General features: G+C 49.6%; 3 protein-coding genes and 1 long non-coding RNA gene across 5 annotated transcripts; 2 read left to right on the top strand and 2 right to left on the bottom strand.

Annotated features, from left to right (window-relative positions):
* Nucleotides 1–1,500: 1,500 nt before the first annotated feature.
* On the top strand, nucleotides 1,501–5,330 carry TOMM40L (translocase of outer mitochondrial membrane 40 like). Of its 2 annotated transcripts, XM_060033027.1 has the most exons (10): nucleotides 1,501–1,687; nucleotides 1,908–2,157; nucleotides 2,449–2,516; nucleotides 2,818–2,910; nucleotides 3,181–3,282; nucleotides 3,430–3,535; nucleotides 3,725–3,847; nucleotides 4,011–4,087; nucleotides 4,280–4,382; nucleotides 4,522–5,330. In XM_060033027.1, the coding sequence occupies exons 2-10, from the start codon at nucleotides 2,043–2,045 to the stop codon at nucleotides 4,659–4,661; spliced, it is 927 nt and encodes a 308-aa protein (XP_059889010.1). In that variant the 5' UTR covers nucleotides 1,501–1,687; nucleotides 1,908–2,042; the 3' UTR covers nucleotides 4,662–5,330. The 2 variants fall into 2 exon arrangements, with proteins under 2 accessions (XP_059889010.1, XP_059889019.1); XM_060033036.1 differs by lacking the exon at nucleotides 3,725–3,847.
* Nucleotides 5,331–5,385: 55 nt separating this feature from the next.
* Nucleotides 5,386–10,852, bottom strand: NR1I3 (nuclear receptor subfamily 1 group I member 3). The gene is given in 16 exon segments (XM_060033046.1): nucleotides 5,386–5,430; nucleotides 5,432–5,516; nucleotides 6,376–6,496; nucleotides 6,676–6,715; nucleotides 6,717–6,766; nucleotides 6,769–6,814; nucleotides 7,055–7,139; nucleotides 7,141–7,198; nucleotides 7,414–7,524; nucleotides 7,527–7,555; nucleotides 7,779–7,863; nucleotides 7,866–7,946; nucleotides 9,118–9,168; nucleotides 9,171–9,232; nucleotides 10,675–10,747; nucleotides 10,750–10,852. Coding segments are annotated over 16 exon segments (1,053 nt in total). The 5' UTR covers nucleotides 10,781–10,852.
* On the top strand, nucleotides 8,579–16,429 carry LOC132438777 (uncharacterized). The gene is made up of 3 exons (XR_009522223.1): nucleotides 8,579–8,598; nucleotides 9,136–9,278; nucleotides 15,909–16,429. It is a non-coding gene; the product is annotated as an uncharacterized lncRNA (long non-coding RNA).
* Nucleotides 12,072–13,995, bottom strand: LOC132438743 (casein kinase II subunit alpha). Its single transcript, XM_060033017.1, has one exon. The coding sequence runs from the start codon at nucleotides 13,350–13,352 to the stop codon at nucleotides 12,177–12,179; it is 1,176 nt and encodes a 391-aa protein (XP_059889000.1). The 5' UTR covers nucleotides 13,353–13,995; the 3' UTR covers nucleotides 12,072–12,176.
* Nucleotides 16,430–17,925: the final 1,496 nt, after the last annotated feature.

Genomic DNA, 17,925 nt, shown 5'->3' on the forward strand with positions numbered 1-17,925 from the left:
TTCAGGAAGCAGGATTCCTAGGTTTTTTTTCTCTGGAAAGCTCTGACATATCAAGCCCTCAGCCCCTGGTATCTTTGTCCCATTATGGGGATATTTCATCTCCCAACCCTATCCCCCATCACTGCAACTTGGCAGCGAGGTACCGGGGAACAGAAGAAAGGACATAAAATCAGAGACGGGGTGAGGGGAATGCAGGTTAGGACAATAAAGGTTAGGGCCAGAGGCCAGGTGTGATTGACTCTGTACCTTTTTGAGTTAATGTGTAACGAATGAGATGGGAGAGAAAACACTGGAGCCGATCAGTGAGCACAGCCCACCCCCAATAAAACAAATTCAGAAAGCAGCCGGTGCCCTCCCCCTGAATTGGAGCGCTCTGGCGGGAAAAGAGGTGAATGAGAGGCTTCTACCAAGGATAAAGGTTGAAGGTCTCTGGGCTTTTGATCACCTTACCGGTTCCAGGCAGTGGTCAGCCAATATGAGTCAGCAGGAGCCAAAGCAGCCCTCTGACCAAGGCCCTGACCCTTGTCCCAGCCCTGACTGTGAGGGAAGGCAGAGGTGCATTCCCCAGGCCCAAGGTATCTGGGTGAAACCAGCTAAATAGATATCAGAAGTATCTGTATCTTTCATCCTTTTGCCCTCAAAGTATACGGAGAGCATTCCTGGGAGATGGGAGTGGTGATGTGAGAGCTAGTGGGGAGAGCCTAAGATATCTTATTCTATCTTCAGCTATTCCCCTGTGGAGCACTTGGTTCTTGAAGGGCACTCCATTGACTTGTCTGTAGCTTTGGAGTGGAGCGCATTGAGGGCAGGAGTCCATATTCCTCGATTTTATTTGCCAACTCTGCCTAAGGAACCAGGGAAGGAAGGATTAACTTCAGGGGTCAATTGTTTCAGGGAATAGTTCTGCTAGAATTAAGGCTGCAGCCCCTGTTCCTCTACCCCAAATTCTCACACCCATTCCCATTCTACCAAGAGGACAAGAGCGCCAACTTTGAGAGGTGCAGACCTCCAGGAGGGAAGTGTAGGTCCATTTGCCTACGGAGAGCTGTACCTGTGCGTCGAACTCATTTGGAGGTGTACTGTGTACTGTTCAGGACTGTGAGGGGGAGTCCCCAGGGCCTGGGAGGGTGGGGGGCGCCTAGGGGTGTTCCGAAGCGGTGTTCTAAAGAAGTTTTCACAGTCGTTCCCTCCGCCACCCTTCACAAAACGCGTCTCCAGGCTATATGGTGGAGGGAACTTCAGTGGCTCAAGCTCCAAGATGCTCCCTCTAGTGTCTTGCACGCTCAAAGGTTCTTCCCGACCTTGGAAAGGCAGGGCGATCTAAGGCCATCTACTTGAGTAAGTCTAAGCAGCTACCAGCAAGTCCCGTCTGTCTCTGCAGTGCCGGGTTGGAGCTCTCATGATGAGAGGTCTGCCACTCCTTTGCGTCCTCCTCTCTCACTGGCCCATGCTCAGCGGCCAGGCAGCCTTTTTTTTTTTTTTTTTTTTTAATCGATTGGGCGGAGCCCAATCAAGGGAGGGTTGGGTCTCTGAAACCTTTTTTTTTCGCCCGGTTCCAAGATGGTGTTCATGACTACGCTGGGAATGCAACGTGAAGCCGCAGTTCTGCCATCATTCAAGATGGCTGCCCCCATCAAGATGACCGGGGTGTGCCTGGGGGAAAGGGGCAGCATGATGGTATGAGACGGTAAAGGTTATTGCTCCATTGCAAACCTCACCTTGAGGCATAGGAATGAAGAGCAGAAAGGCTAGGAAGCTGGGTGAGGTCTGTGGTGGAGGCTAGGATTAGAGAGTGGGGGAGGGTACAGGGGTGACAGGTGGGGGTGAGGGATTAAAGATGGGGTGGGAGTGTGCCTGGGGTTCAAGCTCCCCACCGGTGCCCTCTCCCCCCACTTTTCCTGTTCCAGGTCTAGCGTCGGACCATGTGGAAGTTTCTGGGACTGGGGAGCCGGATAATGGGGGGTGGGGCCCGTGCGGGGTAGAGGGAGCAATAGCGTCCTTTCCCAGGCGAACCCCGGCCCCTCCCCGACCTCTGGACTGAAATGGGGAACACATTGGGCCTGGCACCGATGGGGGCTTTGCCCCGCCGGAGCCCCCGTCGAGAGGAACCTCTCCCCAACCCTGGGAGCTTCGATGAGCTGCACCGGCTATGCAAAGGTGAGAACTTGGCATCTAGGTGTCTCAAGTTGAAGGGGCAGAGAAGGGGAGGGTCTTGAATGGCGGGTGTCCAGTGATGGGAGCAGAAAAGGGGAGATCACAGCTGGGGCGGGCAGCCTCAGGGAGGATCAGGTGCTCAGTGCAGCGGAGCACTTCCTGTTACAGGACTTGAAAGGAGGTCAATTCCTCCAAAGCAGTTTCTATGGGATTGAAAGGGGAGACTACTTCATGGGGTAGGGGTTCCTTGCCTGTGCTTATTCCTTCCCTTCCCCTCCCCTCCACCCACTTCAGATGTATTCCCAGCACAGATGGAGGGAGTGAAGCTCGTTGTCAACAAGGTTCTGAGCAGCCATTTCCAGGTGCTCCCACTTTTCTGGCCCCTCCTTTCAATTCCTCCCTGCCTGTCTCTGGATCCTCTTCGCCTTTCCTTTGTGCTCCAGCCTTAGCCAGGCTATATGGGACAAAAGAGAGAGAATATGGGGGCTCTCTTTACTTCCTTTGCCTGTGGGATTTGTTGCTTTTAATCTGGTGACCCTCTGTATATGTTGTAATGTTTGGGTTTCTTAAAAGACCTGCTGGATGGGGACAGGATGAAGGGTGGGATGGGGGATTGAAATAGAGCAGAGATGCTCTCTCCTCCATCAACCTCTCTTTCCTTAGGTGGCTCACACTGTGCACATGAGTGCTCTGGGCTTGCCGGGCTATCACCTCCATGCGGCCTATGCAGGGGACTGGCAACTTAGCCCAACTGAGGTGAGGGCTCCACACACCTGGGTTATCTCCCTAAAAGCCCAGCTAGGACCCAGGTGTAGAGGAGGAGGAAATGTGTGTGTTATGAGGAAGAATGGGCAGGGCACCTCCTCTGTGTTTCTTGGGAGAGGGTGGGGAAGCATTTGTGATGAGCTGGGAGTTTGTCCTTGTGGCTCCACTAGGGGGCGCCGGGTACCGTTAAAGAAATCCTACATTTGGATTAGAGTGAGTGGTGCCACCCAGCTCAGTCTTACTCTGGACACTCTTCAACAGGTGTTCCCCACTGTGGTCGGGGACATGGACAGCAGTGGCAGCCTCAACGCCCAGGTCCTGCTCCTCTTGGCAGAGCGGCTCCGAGCCAAGGCTGTCTTCCAGGTGACCCATGGTTCCTGCCTTCATCTACTGAAGCATTTCCTCTTTCTGCCCCATGAGTGTCCTGCTCTGGGGGCTCAGGGAGAGGAGCAGAGGCAACAGTGATCATAAAGAGGGAGGGAGATTTTACTTCTCCCTCTCCCTACCCAGACGCAGCAGGCCAAGTTCCTGACGTGGCAGTTTGATGGCGAGTATCGGGGAGATGACTACACAGCCACTCTGACCCTAGGAAATCCTGACCTGATTGGGGAATCGGGTGAGGAATTGGTACAAGGTTCTTTTTGTCTTGGCTGCCCACTTGCTAATGCTGGCTATGCCTCTTCATGGTCTGTACAGTTCAGGGATTAGAAAAGAAACTTTCTGGGGCAGGCTGGGGTGGGGGGCTGCTGGGGGTGAGGTAGAGGGCCTGTCTCTGTGAGTGACTCCATGTCTCCCCACCCCACAGTGATCATGGTTGCTCACTTCCTGCAGAGCCTCACTCATCGGCTGGTGTTGGGAGGAGAGCTAGTTTATCACCGGCGGCCAGGCGAAGAGGGGGCCATTTTGACACTGGCTGGGAAGTACTCGGGTATGGGGTGAGGAGGAATAGTGACAGGGAGGGAAATTCTGGACTTGGCTGGGGTCCTGGCCTGTGTTCTATTACAGTAACGCTCCTTTTCACTTGTACTTTGTTTTTTTATTTTTGTGTGTGTGTGTGTGTGTGTGTTTTTGTTGTACTTTGGTTTTGACAGCTGTACACTGGGTAGCTACCTTGAATGTGGGATCAGGTGGGGCCCATGCAAGTTATTACCACAAGGCAAATGAACAGGTGAGTCTACTGATCCCATTCCCTGCCGCAACGAGTCCCTCCCAACCTCCACAGGCCCTGCTGACCCACTATTCTTCCTACCCTCGCTACATATACGTTTCATGCGCCCCTCCATTCTGCTGATCCCCTGTCAGGACTCCTCTAGTCGTCACTGAGACAGATCCCTCTCCCATCCTTGCCCATGGTTCTCAGGTTCAGGTTGGAGTGGAGTTTGAGGCAAATACGAGGCTACAAGACACAACTTTCTCCTTTGGTTACCACCTGACTCTGCCCCAGGCCAACATGGTATTTAGAGGTGAGGGTTATTCAGATGACATTCGGAGGTGCTGAGGGATCGGGGTGGGGGACAGCGGGAGGGAAGCTCCGCCTTCCTCTGCTGGCCCCTTTCTCCGAGCCCTGTTAGATAACCTAGTGTATATTCTCTTCCCCAACAGGCTTGGTGGATAGTAACTGGTGTGTGGGTGCTGTGCTGGAGAAGAAGATGCCCCCGCTGCCCGTCACCCTCGCCCTCGGAGCCTTCCTTAATCACTGGCGCAACAGATTCCACTGTGGCTTCAGCGTCACTGTGGGCTGAGGTTGTCCCAGAGCCAGCCCCCATAACAGCTGGAACCTCTCAGTCAGGTGCCCTGGGGCCAGGAACTAGGCCCCTCTCAAGAGCCCACCTTGCTGGGTGACCTCTAGGTCCCAGGAGCAGAGTGGGGACAATACATGCCTTCCTCAGAACTGGAGCTGCCACAGAGGCAGCTGCTGGCGCAGTGGTTTGAGGCTCCCATCTCTGCCATCAGCCCCAGTTTCATCTTCCCATACTCTTATGGCTCTGGACTAAGGGAGAAGAATTAACGGGTCTGTCTGGCTGCATTTTCTCCCCTCACTCCCACCTCCTTCATTTCCTTATGGATTATAGCTCCTAGCCTCTTCCTCTTCAGAGCAGAAAAATCTGCATGGCATTAGCTCCCATCCTGTTTTCCATCCCAGAGTTTCCCAAGGCTGGGAAAGAAGGGCTGAAGGGCTAAATCTTTGACCCCAGAAAGTGGGGTCCACCTATTCCCAGACGGAGCTTCTTTACCTCTTAGCCCTGAGGCTTCCTCCTTCCCCATCTTCTGTGCTTCCAGAGAACAACTTTGTCCCCGTGGCCACCCCTCATTCTCCCCATTACCGCATGAAGAGGCAGACATTGCTTTGATCTTTCACTGCAACCAGTGGGCTCCCTGTTTACTGGCTCCAGCCTCTGGTCCGAGCATTTTCCCCTTTCCAGTCCGGCGTGTCCAGGTGGTCTGGGGAAGGAGGCGGACTGGGCCTCAGCTGCAGGTCTCCTGGAGCAGTGGCACCATGGTGGACAGTCCCCTGGATGTTCTCGATTTGGTACCAACATGCATTGTTAATGCTTCGGAGATCAGCCAACCGGCCCAGCAGCTTCGCATATAGAAACCTTTGGGGTCACCAGGGAAGGAGAAGAGAGAGAGGCAGCTGAGAGTCTTGTCCTGAGGCCCTGACCCCCTAAACTGCCTCTCTGTGAAGCTAGGTCTGAACATTAGGGAAAATACGCTCTGATGTGACAAATGTATCAGAAGCTCCAAAGGTCCCCAGTGGGGCCTCTGTCTGACACTGACTTCTCTCACCATGCCGTTTTTCTTGAACCCAGAGCTCAGAGGGCCGAGTGTGAAGGAAGCCCCAGACTTTGCCAGATATTCAGCTGTGTGGAATCCGAGGATCTGGCCTTCTAGAGCAGGTTCTAGAAGGTGGGTGTGTTCTATGGTATAAAGCAACCCTCTTCTGGCCAAACTGGCACATTGAGGAATAAGCAAGACAGAAGTGGAGTGCACTTCAGAGCCTGGTTAGATCATGGACTGTTGAACCAGGGGCTGGCGTTGGCCATGAAACTGAATGACCATAACTTCAAGGGGAATGAAAAAGGAATTGGACCAATGGAGAAGGAGGGGAAGGGCCAAGGAAAGAGAGTGAACAAGATTCTTGAAAGTCTGTTTTAGGCTGGAGGAGTTGGATTGGTGAGGTGATGGATGTCATCAATCTCAGGAATGCTATTATACCGAGCCTGTGAGCTACTACTTTGCATCTCTCCTGAATAAAAAAATCTGGGAAAAGTGAGATGAAACAGCAGTAGGAGCAATTTGAATGCCGGAACTCTATGAGATGGGAGGGAAGGACTAGACCCCCAGGGGCCCTGGTTTCCCAAAGGAAAGGACAGTAAAAGCACTCATCCTGAGTTCAGTGTCTCCCTAACTCCTTCCCACCCTGGCGCAGCCTCCACGTGTCCAGTCCCACTGTACCGGTCCCGGGGATTTTGCTGCTGGCCTTTGATATAGCTCTGCAGAGTCAGCGCTATCTCCTCTTGCAACTGATCAGTCCCCTCTCTCTGGGTTATCCCAGGCCGGTCTGTAAGATAGGGAGTGGGGAAGGACAAGGTGGGAGGTTGCGGGTGGCCTGCATGGTGCCCCGGGGAGCCAAGACTGGGATAGACCCATTCCACAAGTTTGAAGACTGAAAGGCCTGGATGGATGGATTCAAGGAGCTGGGAGTTTGGGCAAAGGTGGTGGAACAAAAGCTTCTGGGCTTTGAGGGATGCTTCCCGGGAGAGAAGAGGGCCATGGCAGCCACGAACACATACTCCAGGCTCCTGGAGCTGCAGTTGGCACAGTGTCCTATGGAAGCCGAAGAGAACTCCAAAAACTCTTCCTGGAACCCCACGGTGGGTTCCGGGGACACGGGCTTCGTAGTTGTGGCTCTCGGGCTCTAGAGCACAGGCTCAGTAGTTGTGGCGCACGGGCTGAGTTGCTCCGCGGCATGTGGGATCTTCCCGGACCAGGGCTCGAACCCGTGTCCCCTGCATTGGCAGGCGGATTCCTAACCACTGCACCACCAGGCTTAGGAGCCTTCAGGTCACCTCGCCACATACCATACCGAAGGGATGCATGTCCTCTACTGTTCTAGCACCATCTCACCATGCACTCCATCTTCTACTGTGTAGCAAAGAAGCCCGCAGAGGAAGTTTTGTGTTTGGAGACAGAAAGTGGCATTGAGTGCAATGTGACATTTCTACAACTGCTTCCTTGAGAAGGGAGATCTGGTCCTCCATGGGCCAGAGCAGGAAACCTGCTCTTTAGACTCTAGCCTGAACTTCAGAGAGGGAGAGGAACTCCCAGTTCTGATTGAGACACTTAAAAGCTGGGAATTCAAGACCTGCTACTTGAAAAGGCTGAGGGATGGGTTAGTTTGGTTAGTGACCTTTTTTGGGGGCGGGGGTGGTGGCGAGGGTGGGATTATAATTTACCGGAGTGTTTTCTTCCTGAAAGGAAAGGGGAGGTCACATACCGAAAGGGGCAGGTCCTTGGTGAGCCTGATGATTTGCTGTACCATGAAAGTGTTGATGTCTGCGAAATGTGTGAGCAGAGGCAGTGCAGGGAACTGGGTGGACAGCGCTGGTGATGGAGGAACAGATGAGCTGGAGGCTGCAGAGGTCAGAGCCTGGGTGAGAGGCCCCGGTCCCAGGGATCTCTTTTAGGCCTCTCCAGCTTTATCTTGGAAGGGTTCCGGGCTAAGGAGTCTGCCTCGGCTGGGGTTCTGGAGAAGTCCTGTCCTCTATTGGTGCGTGGCACACGGCCCCCTCCCTCAGGCCAGCCTCCTTGGGCACTCTTTTGGTCATATTTCAGCTTGAATCCTGGAAATGCTCTCCCTGAACTGCACAAACTGGTCAAACATGGCGCCCACGTGGCGAGTTTGGGCCCCCAGCAGTGTCTGGACTAGCTCTTTCTCCTCAGCTGCATCGATGCTTGCTGTGCCCGCCGCTGGGCCTGTCTTGCTTACCGCAACGCCCGGGCTTCTGCCGATGCGATCATTGTGCCTGGGGAAGGGATGTGACAAAACTATTGAGACTAGCAGAGAGCACCTTCCTCTGTCAGCCCCTGGTCTGGGGCCCTCGGACACTGCGTAATGAAGGACGCGGGGAGGGAGGAGAGTTCTTGAGGCCTCCTTGGGCTTGGCTGAAGTCCCAGGGGCTCCAGGTGGTAGGGGATTCCTGTACACTTTCCCCGCCCTGTGAGGCACTGCAGCAGAAAACAATGCACTGTGGGAAGGAAAAAAAGGATGGACAATAAAGTGGGAATAGTATAAGGAGATGTTTGACTTCTGGGGGAGCACTGAAGAGGGAGGGCTTGTGATACCAAAAACATCACCCTATGTTTGCATAGCTTTATAATGTCAAAGCTTCTGAGGTTAAGTCTCACTGAATGAAACAATCCTGTGGGTGGAGAGGGCAGGTGTTATTATCCATATTTTTCAGAAACAGACTGACATCCCAGTGACAGGTCCAAGGTCACAAAATACTTAACGTGATGTAGACTGAATTCAAGATTTTTTGACTTCTACAGTTTCCTTTCCACTGCTCCATATTGAAAAGCAGTGTGACGTCATGGAGAAAGCAAGGGTCTGGTGAATACTGACTCTACAACTTTTCAGCCGAGTGGACTTGGACAAGTTGATTTCTGTTACTTTAAGTTGAGTATGAGATACATTATCTTTTGGGGGCAGAGCCTTATTACCTGGCACAGAGAAAAAAACATTAAATAATTCAACAATTATCAAGTACCTACTAAGTGACAGGCACTCTATTTGAGAGATGGAAGAGTAAAATCAAGCCATATAAATATCTAGGGGAAGAGCATTCCAGGTAGAGGCAATGGCGAGTGCAAGTATAAGTTACAACAGTCTTGAGAAGAGTGTGCTTGGTGTGTTTGAGAATGGCATTGACGTCAGTGTGGCTGGGATGGGTTGAGCAAGGGGAAGAGTAGGAAGTGAAATCTGAGAGGTGGTATGGAGGAGCTGGCCCATGAGATCATGGACCATAAGAGAGAGGAGGAGCCCTTGGAGGTTTTGAGCAGAATAGTGACATCGTCTGACTTGTTTCACAAAGCTTACTCTGCCTGCCCTGTGGAGAATACGCTGTGGGAACAAGGGCAAAGCATAGTCAGTGGAGGGACGTAGTGGATTCTCAGGATGGAAAGGGGCCAACTCACTGTCCTTCTTCATGCCAGCATCTAGGCACTTCTGCAACCTGCAGGCTGGGCCTTGTTGACCTTCCAGCTTCCAGCAAAGGGGCACGTGAGACCGGTGCTTTTGCTGACTGTTCGCCTGAGAGGACAGAGACATTGTGAGGGTTGGGGATGGCAGCGAGCAGGTAGGTATGTGAGGGGCTGAAATGAAATGGTCAAAAAGAAACTATGGGGCTTCCCTGGTGGCGCAGTGGTTGAGAGTCCGCCTGCCGATGCAGGGGACACGGGTTCGTGCCCCAGTCCGGGTCCCACATGCCGCGGAGCGGCTGGGCCCGTGAGCCATGGCCGCTGAGCCTGCGCGTCTGGAGCCTGTGCTCCGCAACGGGAGAGGCCACAACAGTGAGAGGCCCGCGTACCGCAAAAAAAAAAAAAAAAAAAAAACTATGGTGAGAATTCCCTGGCAGTCCAGTGGTTATGAAACAGGAGGGAAGGGGGCAGGGCACAACCTTTGAAAGAATGACGTAGCCCAAGGACATGACATAAACTGATTAGAACCAAATGGGTCCAAGATGGCAGACAAGTCGAGTTCCACTAGACCTTGAGCCTCAGTATACGCTCACTGTAACACATCAGCAAGCTAAATGACACACCCACAGGGCCATGACAGTTCCCAGGCCCACCTGGGATCAAAAAGTGGGCGGTGGCCCAATTCCTGGAAATCCCCGCCCCTTCCTGAAATAGCTGGAATACTCCTCCCACTCATTAGCATATGAAAATACCCACCGCTATAAAAACTGACAACCCCAGACCCTGGTGCCTTTTCTCACCTTCTGAGGTGGCCCACACTCTGTGTGGGGAGTGCGTTTCTCTCTAAATAAATCCATTTCTTACCTATCGCTTTGTCTCTCACTGAATTCTTTCTGTGATGAGACATCAAGAACCTGAGCGTCATTAAGTCCTGAAACCAGGTATGTGATCTCAGTTGGAAGACCGTAGGTTTTGGCCGGGTTCGAGTCCTGGCCGAGAGGGTTCAAGTCCCGATCTGGGTCTAGGCTGGGTTCGAGTCCCAATCTGAGGTGCACCGTTTCAGTTAGGACTATGCGCTTTCACCGCCGAGGGCCTGGGGTTCAATCCCTGGTTGGGGAACTAAGATCCCGCAAGGCAAGTGGCCCAAAAAAAAAAAAAAAAAAAAGAATCTGTGGTGACATGGGCTACTCTGAGCTGTGCCCAGAGGTCCCTAGGGGTAGAGAGGATACAACGCATCTCAAGCATTTCCAGGGGGGCACAGAATCAGTCAGGAGAGCCTAGTTGGTGCTGTACTAGTTTGGTGCTTTGCAGGTAGTGAGTACCCTTGACCAAGGGGTTGTGTCCATAGAACAAGCACTCAGCCTTCCCTCTGTTATTTTGCCTCATGTTTATACAAGTGTTGAGGTTGGCAGTTTGCAGCGTGCTAGCCACAGGGTAGTCAGGCTTCAAGATGCAGGAGTGATGTAACTGGACAAGCTTGGGCATGTGCCAGGGCTTAAAGGCTGCCTGGCAGGCAGTTTGGGAGGGCATTTCCGCTGGGGAGGAGGTTCTCACCTGAAGAAACCCTTGCAGTCCTCAGAAGTCAGGGCCTGGAAGGGATGGCCTGTGGCTCAGTTCCTGCACACACACAATTCCTCTGCTCATCCTCCTCACGGACCATGGCTTCAGGTGTTGCAGTGGCTGTCACAGGCCCCTGAATGTCAGAGGGGTTATCAGTCGGCTCTGGACCACCCTTGACCTTCTTCCCCTTCTGCAGAGCCTCTTCCCAAACCTGCCCTCGGCCTGACCCCCTGCATTATCTGCACTTAATTGCTTTTAGTCTCTGGACCCCGAAAGTTTTCCTACCTGCTTCTCTTCCCACTCTGACCCTGCTTTCCCCTTGAGCTCAAGAGCTGCTAGTGTTTAGAGTTAGGGATTACGGCCCTCAGTATCTGGAAAACAAGGATAGAAACTGCTCCTTATCAGATCCATGTAGATGTTCCCTATTGCTGAGGAGAGAGGGAGAGAGCAAGCTTTTTCACATGACGTATGTCAACAGTAAAAGAATAGGCATGGGCTTCCCTGGTGGCACAGTGGTTGAGAGTCCGCCTGCCGATGCAGGGGACACGGGTTTGTGCCCCGGTCCGGGAAGATTCCACATGCCGTGGAGCGGCTGGGCCCGTGAGCCATGGCCGCTAAGCCTGCGCGTCCGGAGCCTGTGCTCTGCAACAGGAGAGGCCACAACAGCGAGAGGCCCACTTACCGCAAAAAAAAACACAAAAAAACAGAAAAACAGACTAGGCATTACAATTGTACAAAGCTCCCAAAAGGAAAGTTCTTCAAAAGAGACTGGGGGCTAATTAAGGGCTTATGTAAAGAGCTAGAAGAGGTCCCACTTCCCGAGAAGGGAGGGCTGAGAATTAAATCAGAATAGCCTCTAAAACATTAGATATATGGGATTGATCTGGGGCCTCTTGCACCAGAGCTGGCATCATGGGAGTGTGCCTTGCGCAGTCACACAGGCTCTGTGCTCAGAGGAATCTTGGGCTTGGTTTAATGCTCTGATATTGCCACTGTCTTGAAATTCTTTTTTTTTAAATAAATTTATTTATCTATTTTTGGCTGTGTTGGGTCTTCGTTGCTGTGCACGGGCTTTCTCTAGTCATGGTGCGTGGGCTTCTCATTGCGGTGGCTTCTCTTGTTGCGGAGCATGGGCTCTACGCGCTCGGGCTTCAGTAGTTGTGGTACTCGGGCTCAGTAGTTGTGGCACACGGGCTTAGTTTCTCCGCGGCATGTGGGATCTTCCCGGACCAGGGCTCGAACCCGTGTTCCCTGCATTGGCAGGTGGATTCTTAACTACTGTGCCATCAGGGAGGTCCTGTCTTGAAATTCTTTTTTTTTTTTTTTTTTTTAATTTTTTTTTTTTTTTATGACTGAACTACTATAAATCCACAAGCAACGGTTCAGACACGGTGCTTCTGAAGTCTTTCACCCCCGCCCCCCCGCAGGTGCAAGCTGCATCGAGGGAGTGAGTGACTCCCCAGCCTCTGCTCAGGCATCAGGAGACAGAAGGGCCATTACTGCTGAGCGCCAGCGGCAGCTGGAACAGGCATCCCGAGGGGGTTGGCAGCAGCAATCACTGGTGAGCCTGCCAGAGGTCCAAGGGGTGAAGGGGTTGGCACTGAAGAAATCTCTGACATCATATTGGCGCTGCTGACAGGCGTACTGCCCCCTGGCATGCTAGATGAGCCCATTCGAGCCTGGTCCTTCACAACAGTGTAGAAATAGGGGTGCTCCATGGCCTCTCTTGCGGTGAGCCGTGACTGGTGGTCGTACCGCAGCAGCTTGTCCAGGAAATCCAAGGCCTCAGGGCTGACAAGGTGCTGGTTTTCACTGTGGACAAAGCGTTCCCATCGCTTACGGGAATGTCTGCCCAAGATATCGTTAAAACGTGGATCTAATTCAATGTTGTATTTGTCAATATAGTCATATAAATCTTCTGTCCCCAGAACCTTGGCTATCCTCACCAACTGATCATAATTGTCATGTCCATGGAAAAATGGCTCCTTCTGGAAGATCATACTTGCCAGCATACAACCCAAGCTCCACATATCCAAACTATAATCATACATCTGATAGTCTACAAGTAGCTCAGGACCTTTGAAATATCGGGAAGCAACTCGGACGTTATATTCTTGTCCAGGATGGTAAAACTCAGCCAAACCCCAGTCTATTAGCCGTAGCTTTCTGTGCTCATGATCAATCATGACATTATGGGGCTTTACATCTCTGTGCATAATCCCCATGCTGTGACAATAATCCAGGGCCTTCAGAATCTCATACATGTAAAATCGAATATCATAGTCTGTTAACGTCTGGTACAATTGCTTGAAGTCTGTGTTGTTTACGTGTTCAAAAACCAAGGCGGGAGTTCGTGACACAGGGTCTTTTACAATGTCTGCCAGTGTGATGATGTTGGGACCGCCTCGCAAATTCTCCAAAATCTTTATTTCACGCTTGATTTTCTTCTTCTTTACTGGCTTGAGAATTTTAACAACAACTTTTTCATTATTTGTGATGTTGATGGCTTCAAATACTTCACTGTATTTACCCCGGCCTAATTTTCTAACCAGCTGGTAGTCATCTTGATTTCCCCATTCCACCACATGTGACTCGTAATCCCAGTACTCTCGGGGTCTGTGTGTATTAACATCTGTGTAAACTCTGGCCCTGCTTGGCACGGGTCCCGACATGTCAGACAGGTTGGCGGACAAAGCTGGACTTGACGTTTGGAGAGATGGCAATCACTGTATTGAGAGGCAGCTGGGGGTAAGACCTCGTTTCAGAACTGTTTTCTTCAAAAGTTTCTATAGGCTAGAAGTGAGGTAGGCTTGGCTGGATCCTCTACTTATGGTCCTGCAAGGCCAAAAATCAAGGTGTCCATAGGGCTGTGTTCCTTTGTGGAAATTCCGGGGTGGAGAATCTGCTTTCAAGCTCATTCAGATTGTTGGCTGAATGTGGTTCCTTGCGGATGTACGGCTGAGATTCCCATTTCCTTGCCGGCTGTCAGCTGGGGCTGCCAGCACTCCTTCTTGTGCTTTCCACGTGGTCCCCTCCAGTAATGGCAGGGTGAGACCCTCTCCTGCTTCAAATCTAACTCCAGTTGGATAAAGTTCTCTGCTTTCATGTGCATAGACTGGACCTACCCAGAAAATCCAGGATAATATTCCTATCTTAGGATCCTTAAACCACAGTTACATCTGCAAAGTCCCTTTTGCCACAAAACAGTAACAAATTCAGATTCCAGAGGTTAGGGCACATATATCTTTGGGGGATCATTCTACCTAACACAGTCCACCCTATGGGCTCCAACGACTCATATCTCTCCCAAATGCAAATATATCCATTCTATCCTAAGGTCTCATTCCATTAAAGTCCAACTCAAAGTCCAAAAATCTCATCTAAAGCTCATCAATTCAAAACTCCCAAATCTCACCATCTAAATCAAATGTGGATGAAGCTCTGGTTGTAATACATTAAGTGCAACCCCTGGAGCACAATTCCTAGGGGAAAAAAAAAAAAAGTTATCTGTTCCCAACATACGACGGTGAGACCAGCATAAGGCAACTTATAGACATTCTAGTTCAAACAGGAAAAATATAAAAGAAAGTAGGGAAAATATAAGAAAAAGCAGATCCATCGGTCCAAAGCAGTTTCAAAATGTGGGCAAACTCCATTCCATTTCAAAGCCAGGGTAAACTCTTCTGCAGCCTTCGACTCCACCTCTTCGGGCTCTTGGTTCCACCCTCTGAGTCATTCTTCTTTTTTAATGAAAAGGAGCACATTCACATCTAAGTAGTTTTTTTTACCAGCCTGCTTCCTACCAGTATAACTGGGGGTGGGGGTTGGGGGGGTGGGTTGAGAGCGCTCTTTAATTTACTACTTTGTGTTTTTCAATCCAAGCTGGCACTGTTTTTGCTAGTATAAAACGCTCAAGAACCTAGTGGGCTTCACATGAATTTCACATGAGCTCACTGAGACTCACACCCCACAAATAAACCAGGCTGTACCTTCAATACTTTGCTTGGAAATCTCAGCTAAATATCCAAGTTCATCACTTATAAGTATTCTTTTCCACCTGACCACAGGTCACAATTCTAAGCTTATTTGCCACTATGTAACAAAGATCCTCTTTCCTCCAGTTTCCAATGCACACCTCACTTCCACCTCAGCCCTCACTACTTCTACTAATGATCTGTTCTAGGTCTTTTCTATTATGCTCCTCAAAAATTTGCTGGCCTCTTCTACTGCCGCTTTCACATTTTTAGGTAACAGTACCCCACTCTTGGCACCAAAATCTACACTAGTGTTCTATCGCTGCCATAACAAAACCACAAACGTAGTGGCTTTAAAACAATAGAAATTTATTGTCTCACAGTTTCTGTAGTTCAGAAGTTGGGTGGGCTTGGCTAGGTCTTCTGCTTAGGGTCTCACAAGGCCAAAATCAAGGTGTTATCCTTGCGGGAAACTGGGGAAGAATCCACTTTCAAGCTCATTCAGGTTGTTGGCCAAATTCAGTTCCTCGTGGTTGTAGGACTGAGGTCTCCATTTCCTTGCTGGCTGTCAGCCAGGGCTGGTCTTTGCTACTAGAGGCTCCCCGCATTCCTTCTCATGCTTTCCATGTGGCCCCCTCTAGCAACAGCAAATGGAGTCCCTCTCATGATTCGATTCTGATTTCCCCTTCTGCCCCATCTCTCTCCTTGAAATTCTTAATGATGTTTGAACAAGGAGCTTTGCATTTTCATTTTTCAGTGGGCCCTGCAAATTATGTACCTGGTTTGTATAGAGCCAAGATGAAGGACATCTAATTAATAAGTTTAAGAATCAGAAGTAGGAGCCTTCACTGGGGTTGTCTAGTGCTCAATAGACACTGAAGAATATTTTTGCAAGTGTAAAGAGTGTGTATGTGTCCAGATGGCCAAGAGGCAGTTGAAAATATGCTCAACATTGCTAATTATTAGAGAAATGCAAATCAAAACTGTCATGAGATATCACCTCACACCAGTCAGAATGGCCATCATCAAAAAGTCTACAAACAATAAATGATGGAGAGGGTGTGGAGAAAAGGGAACCCTACTACACTGTTGGTTGGAATGTAAATTTGTGCAGCCACTATGGAGAACAGTATGGAGGTTCCTTTAAAAAACTAAAACTAGAGCTACGGTATGATCTAGCAATCCAACTCCTGGGCATATATCTGGAGAAAACCATAGTTTGGAATGATACATGCACCCCATTATTTATTGCAGCACTGTTTACAATAGCCAAGGCATGGAAGCAACCTAAATGTCCATCGACAGATGAATGGATAAAGATGTGGTACATATATACAATGGAATATTACTCAGCCATTAAAAAGAATGAAATAATGCCATTTGCAGCAACATGGATGGACCTGGAGATTATCATACTGAGTGAAGTAAGTCAGACAGAGAAAGACAAATATGATATCGCTTCCACATGGAATCCAAAAAATGACGCAAATGAACTTATTTACAAAACAGAAACAGACTCACAGACAGAAAACTTACGGTTACCAAAGGGGAAAGATGGGAGGGAAGGATAAATTGGGAGTTTGGGATTGACAGGTACACTCTACTATATTTGAAATAAATAACCAACAAGGACCTACTGTATAGCACAGGGAACTCTGCTCGGTATTCTGTAATCAGCTAAATGGGAAAAGAATTTGTAAAAGAATTGATATATGTATATGTATAACTGAATCACTTTGCTGTACACCTGAAACCAACGCAACATTGTAAATCAACTATAGTCCAACATAAAATAAAAATTTTAAAAAATTTAAAAGGTGGGAATTTCTAAAAGAAAAAGTGGGTATGTGTGTATACACATACGCATGCACTGTCTCTCCCAATGTTTATGAACAGAAGAAGTAATTTCAAAAGCTATTTGGATGTTTTGGGGATGGGTAACATGTTGGATACATCTATGTTGGATAACTCCGATCCCACACACACTGGCATAAGGTCCAAATCTCAGTCTTTCACTTTGAAAGGTCTTTCTCACTGTACATCTCCCTGAGTGTTTGCTGTTTCTGCACTAATATAGTCTTCTCCCACTAGAATACAGCATTTTTTTCTTTTTTCTTTTTGGCATATCATCTGCTTCTTCAGTTAAGGGTTAAATTATAATTAGTGATGCTCTAACAGTGAGTTAAAAGCCCAAGTGGAGGCTAGAGCCATAAAAATACATTTAGAGAGACAGAGACAGAGAGGAGAGATTGGGTTAAAAAGAGCCTTGCTTAGGTCCCCTTCATCTCAAGTAGGTGTAACATCCAACTATGTATAATTTACTGCATTTGAAGTAAGCTGAGCTCCAGAGAACACAGGTGCTTGCACCTGGTCCTTGGGAGTCGGTGAGCATATTTATGCATATGCATCTGTTGGTATCTTTGCTTGAGTGAGACTGTGTGAGAATTCACACTAACTCATTCAATCAACAAATACTGACTGAGAACCTACTATGTATCAGACACTAAGGATAAAAAAGGTGAATAAGATGCTTTCCTGCCCTCATGGAGTTTAAAGGTGCTAGCGGAGAGACAGACCTTTAAATAGCTATAAAGAAATATAATCAGGAACTGCCCTGGTGGTCCAGGGGTTAAGACTCAGCACTTCCACTGCAGGGGGTGCAGGTTCGATCCCTGGTTGGTGAACTAAGATTCAGCATGCCGGGCGGCACGGCCAAAAAAAAAGAAAGAAAAGAAATATAATCCTATCAGTGATGACGCTATGCACAGAGCATTCTGAGACTACAGAAGAGGGGCGCCTAATCCTGCTTTGGCAAAGAGGTGTTGAGGAGGAGGCAGGAAAGTCTTCCTGGAGGAGTGACAGCTGAGTTGATTTTTAAAGGATAAGAAGGAGTTAGCCAGATACAAAAAAGTAAATACGGTAGAACCACGAACAGGTCTTTCTTGCTGGAGCATAACATTTCAGGCTGGAGTGGGAAGAGAAAAGTCTAGAGAGATGGGGTATGAGGCTGAGATGTAGGCAGGGCCAGTTCATGGGAGACCTCGTGTGCCAGAGAAAGCAGCTTGAGTCCATCAGGAAGGTTTTAAAGGGTAAGATGGGAAATGACATGGTCATGGACATGGACGTGGTCATGGTCATGGCTGTTTGGGAGATAGATTTGAGGGGGCAGGACTGGAGGCAAAGAAACCAGTTAGCTACTCTTGCCATAAAGTAGGTGAGGGATTAAGCCTGATCTAGGATAGTGGTAGGATATAGTGGAGGAGAGGATTTT

The sequence above is a fragment of the Delphinus delphis genome, chromosome 1 (assembly GCF_949987515.2).
Source record: "Delphinus delphis chromosome 1, mDelDel1.2, whole genome shotgun sequence".
Classification (NCBI taxonomy): Eukaryota; Metazoa; Chordata; class Mammalia; order Artiodactyla; family Delphinidae; genus Delphinus; species Delphinus delphis.

Coding starts and splice junctions, on each gene's coding strand:
- TOMM40L (XM_060033027.1), top strand. CDS start 2,043: ATGGGGAACACATTGGGCCTGGCACCGATGGGGGCTTTGCCCCGCCGG. Junction 2,517..2,817: donor TTCTGAGCAGCCATTTCCAG/GTGCTCCCACTT, acceptor CTCTTTCCTTAG/GTGGCTCACACTGTGCACAT. Junction 3,848..4,010: donor ACTGGCTGGGAAGTACTCGG/GTATGGGGTGAG, acceptor TGGTTTTGACAG/CTGTACACTGGGTAGCTACC.
- LOC132438743 (XM_060033017.1), bottom strand. CDS start 13,352: ATGTCGGGACCCGTGCCAAGCAGGGCCAGAGTTTACACAGATGTTAAT.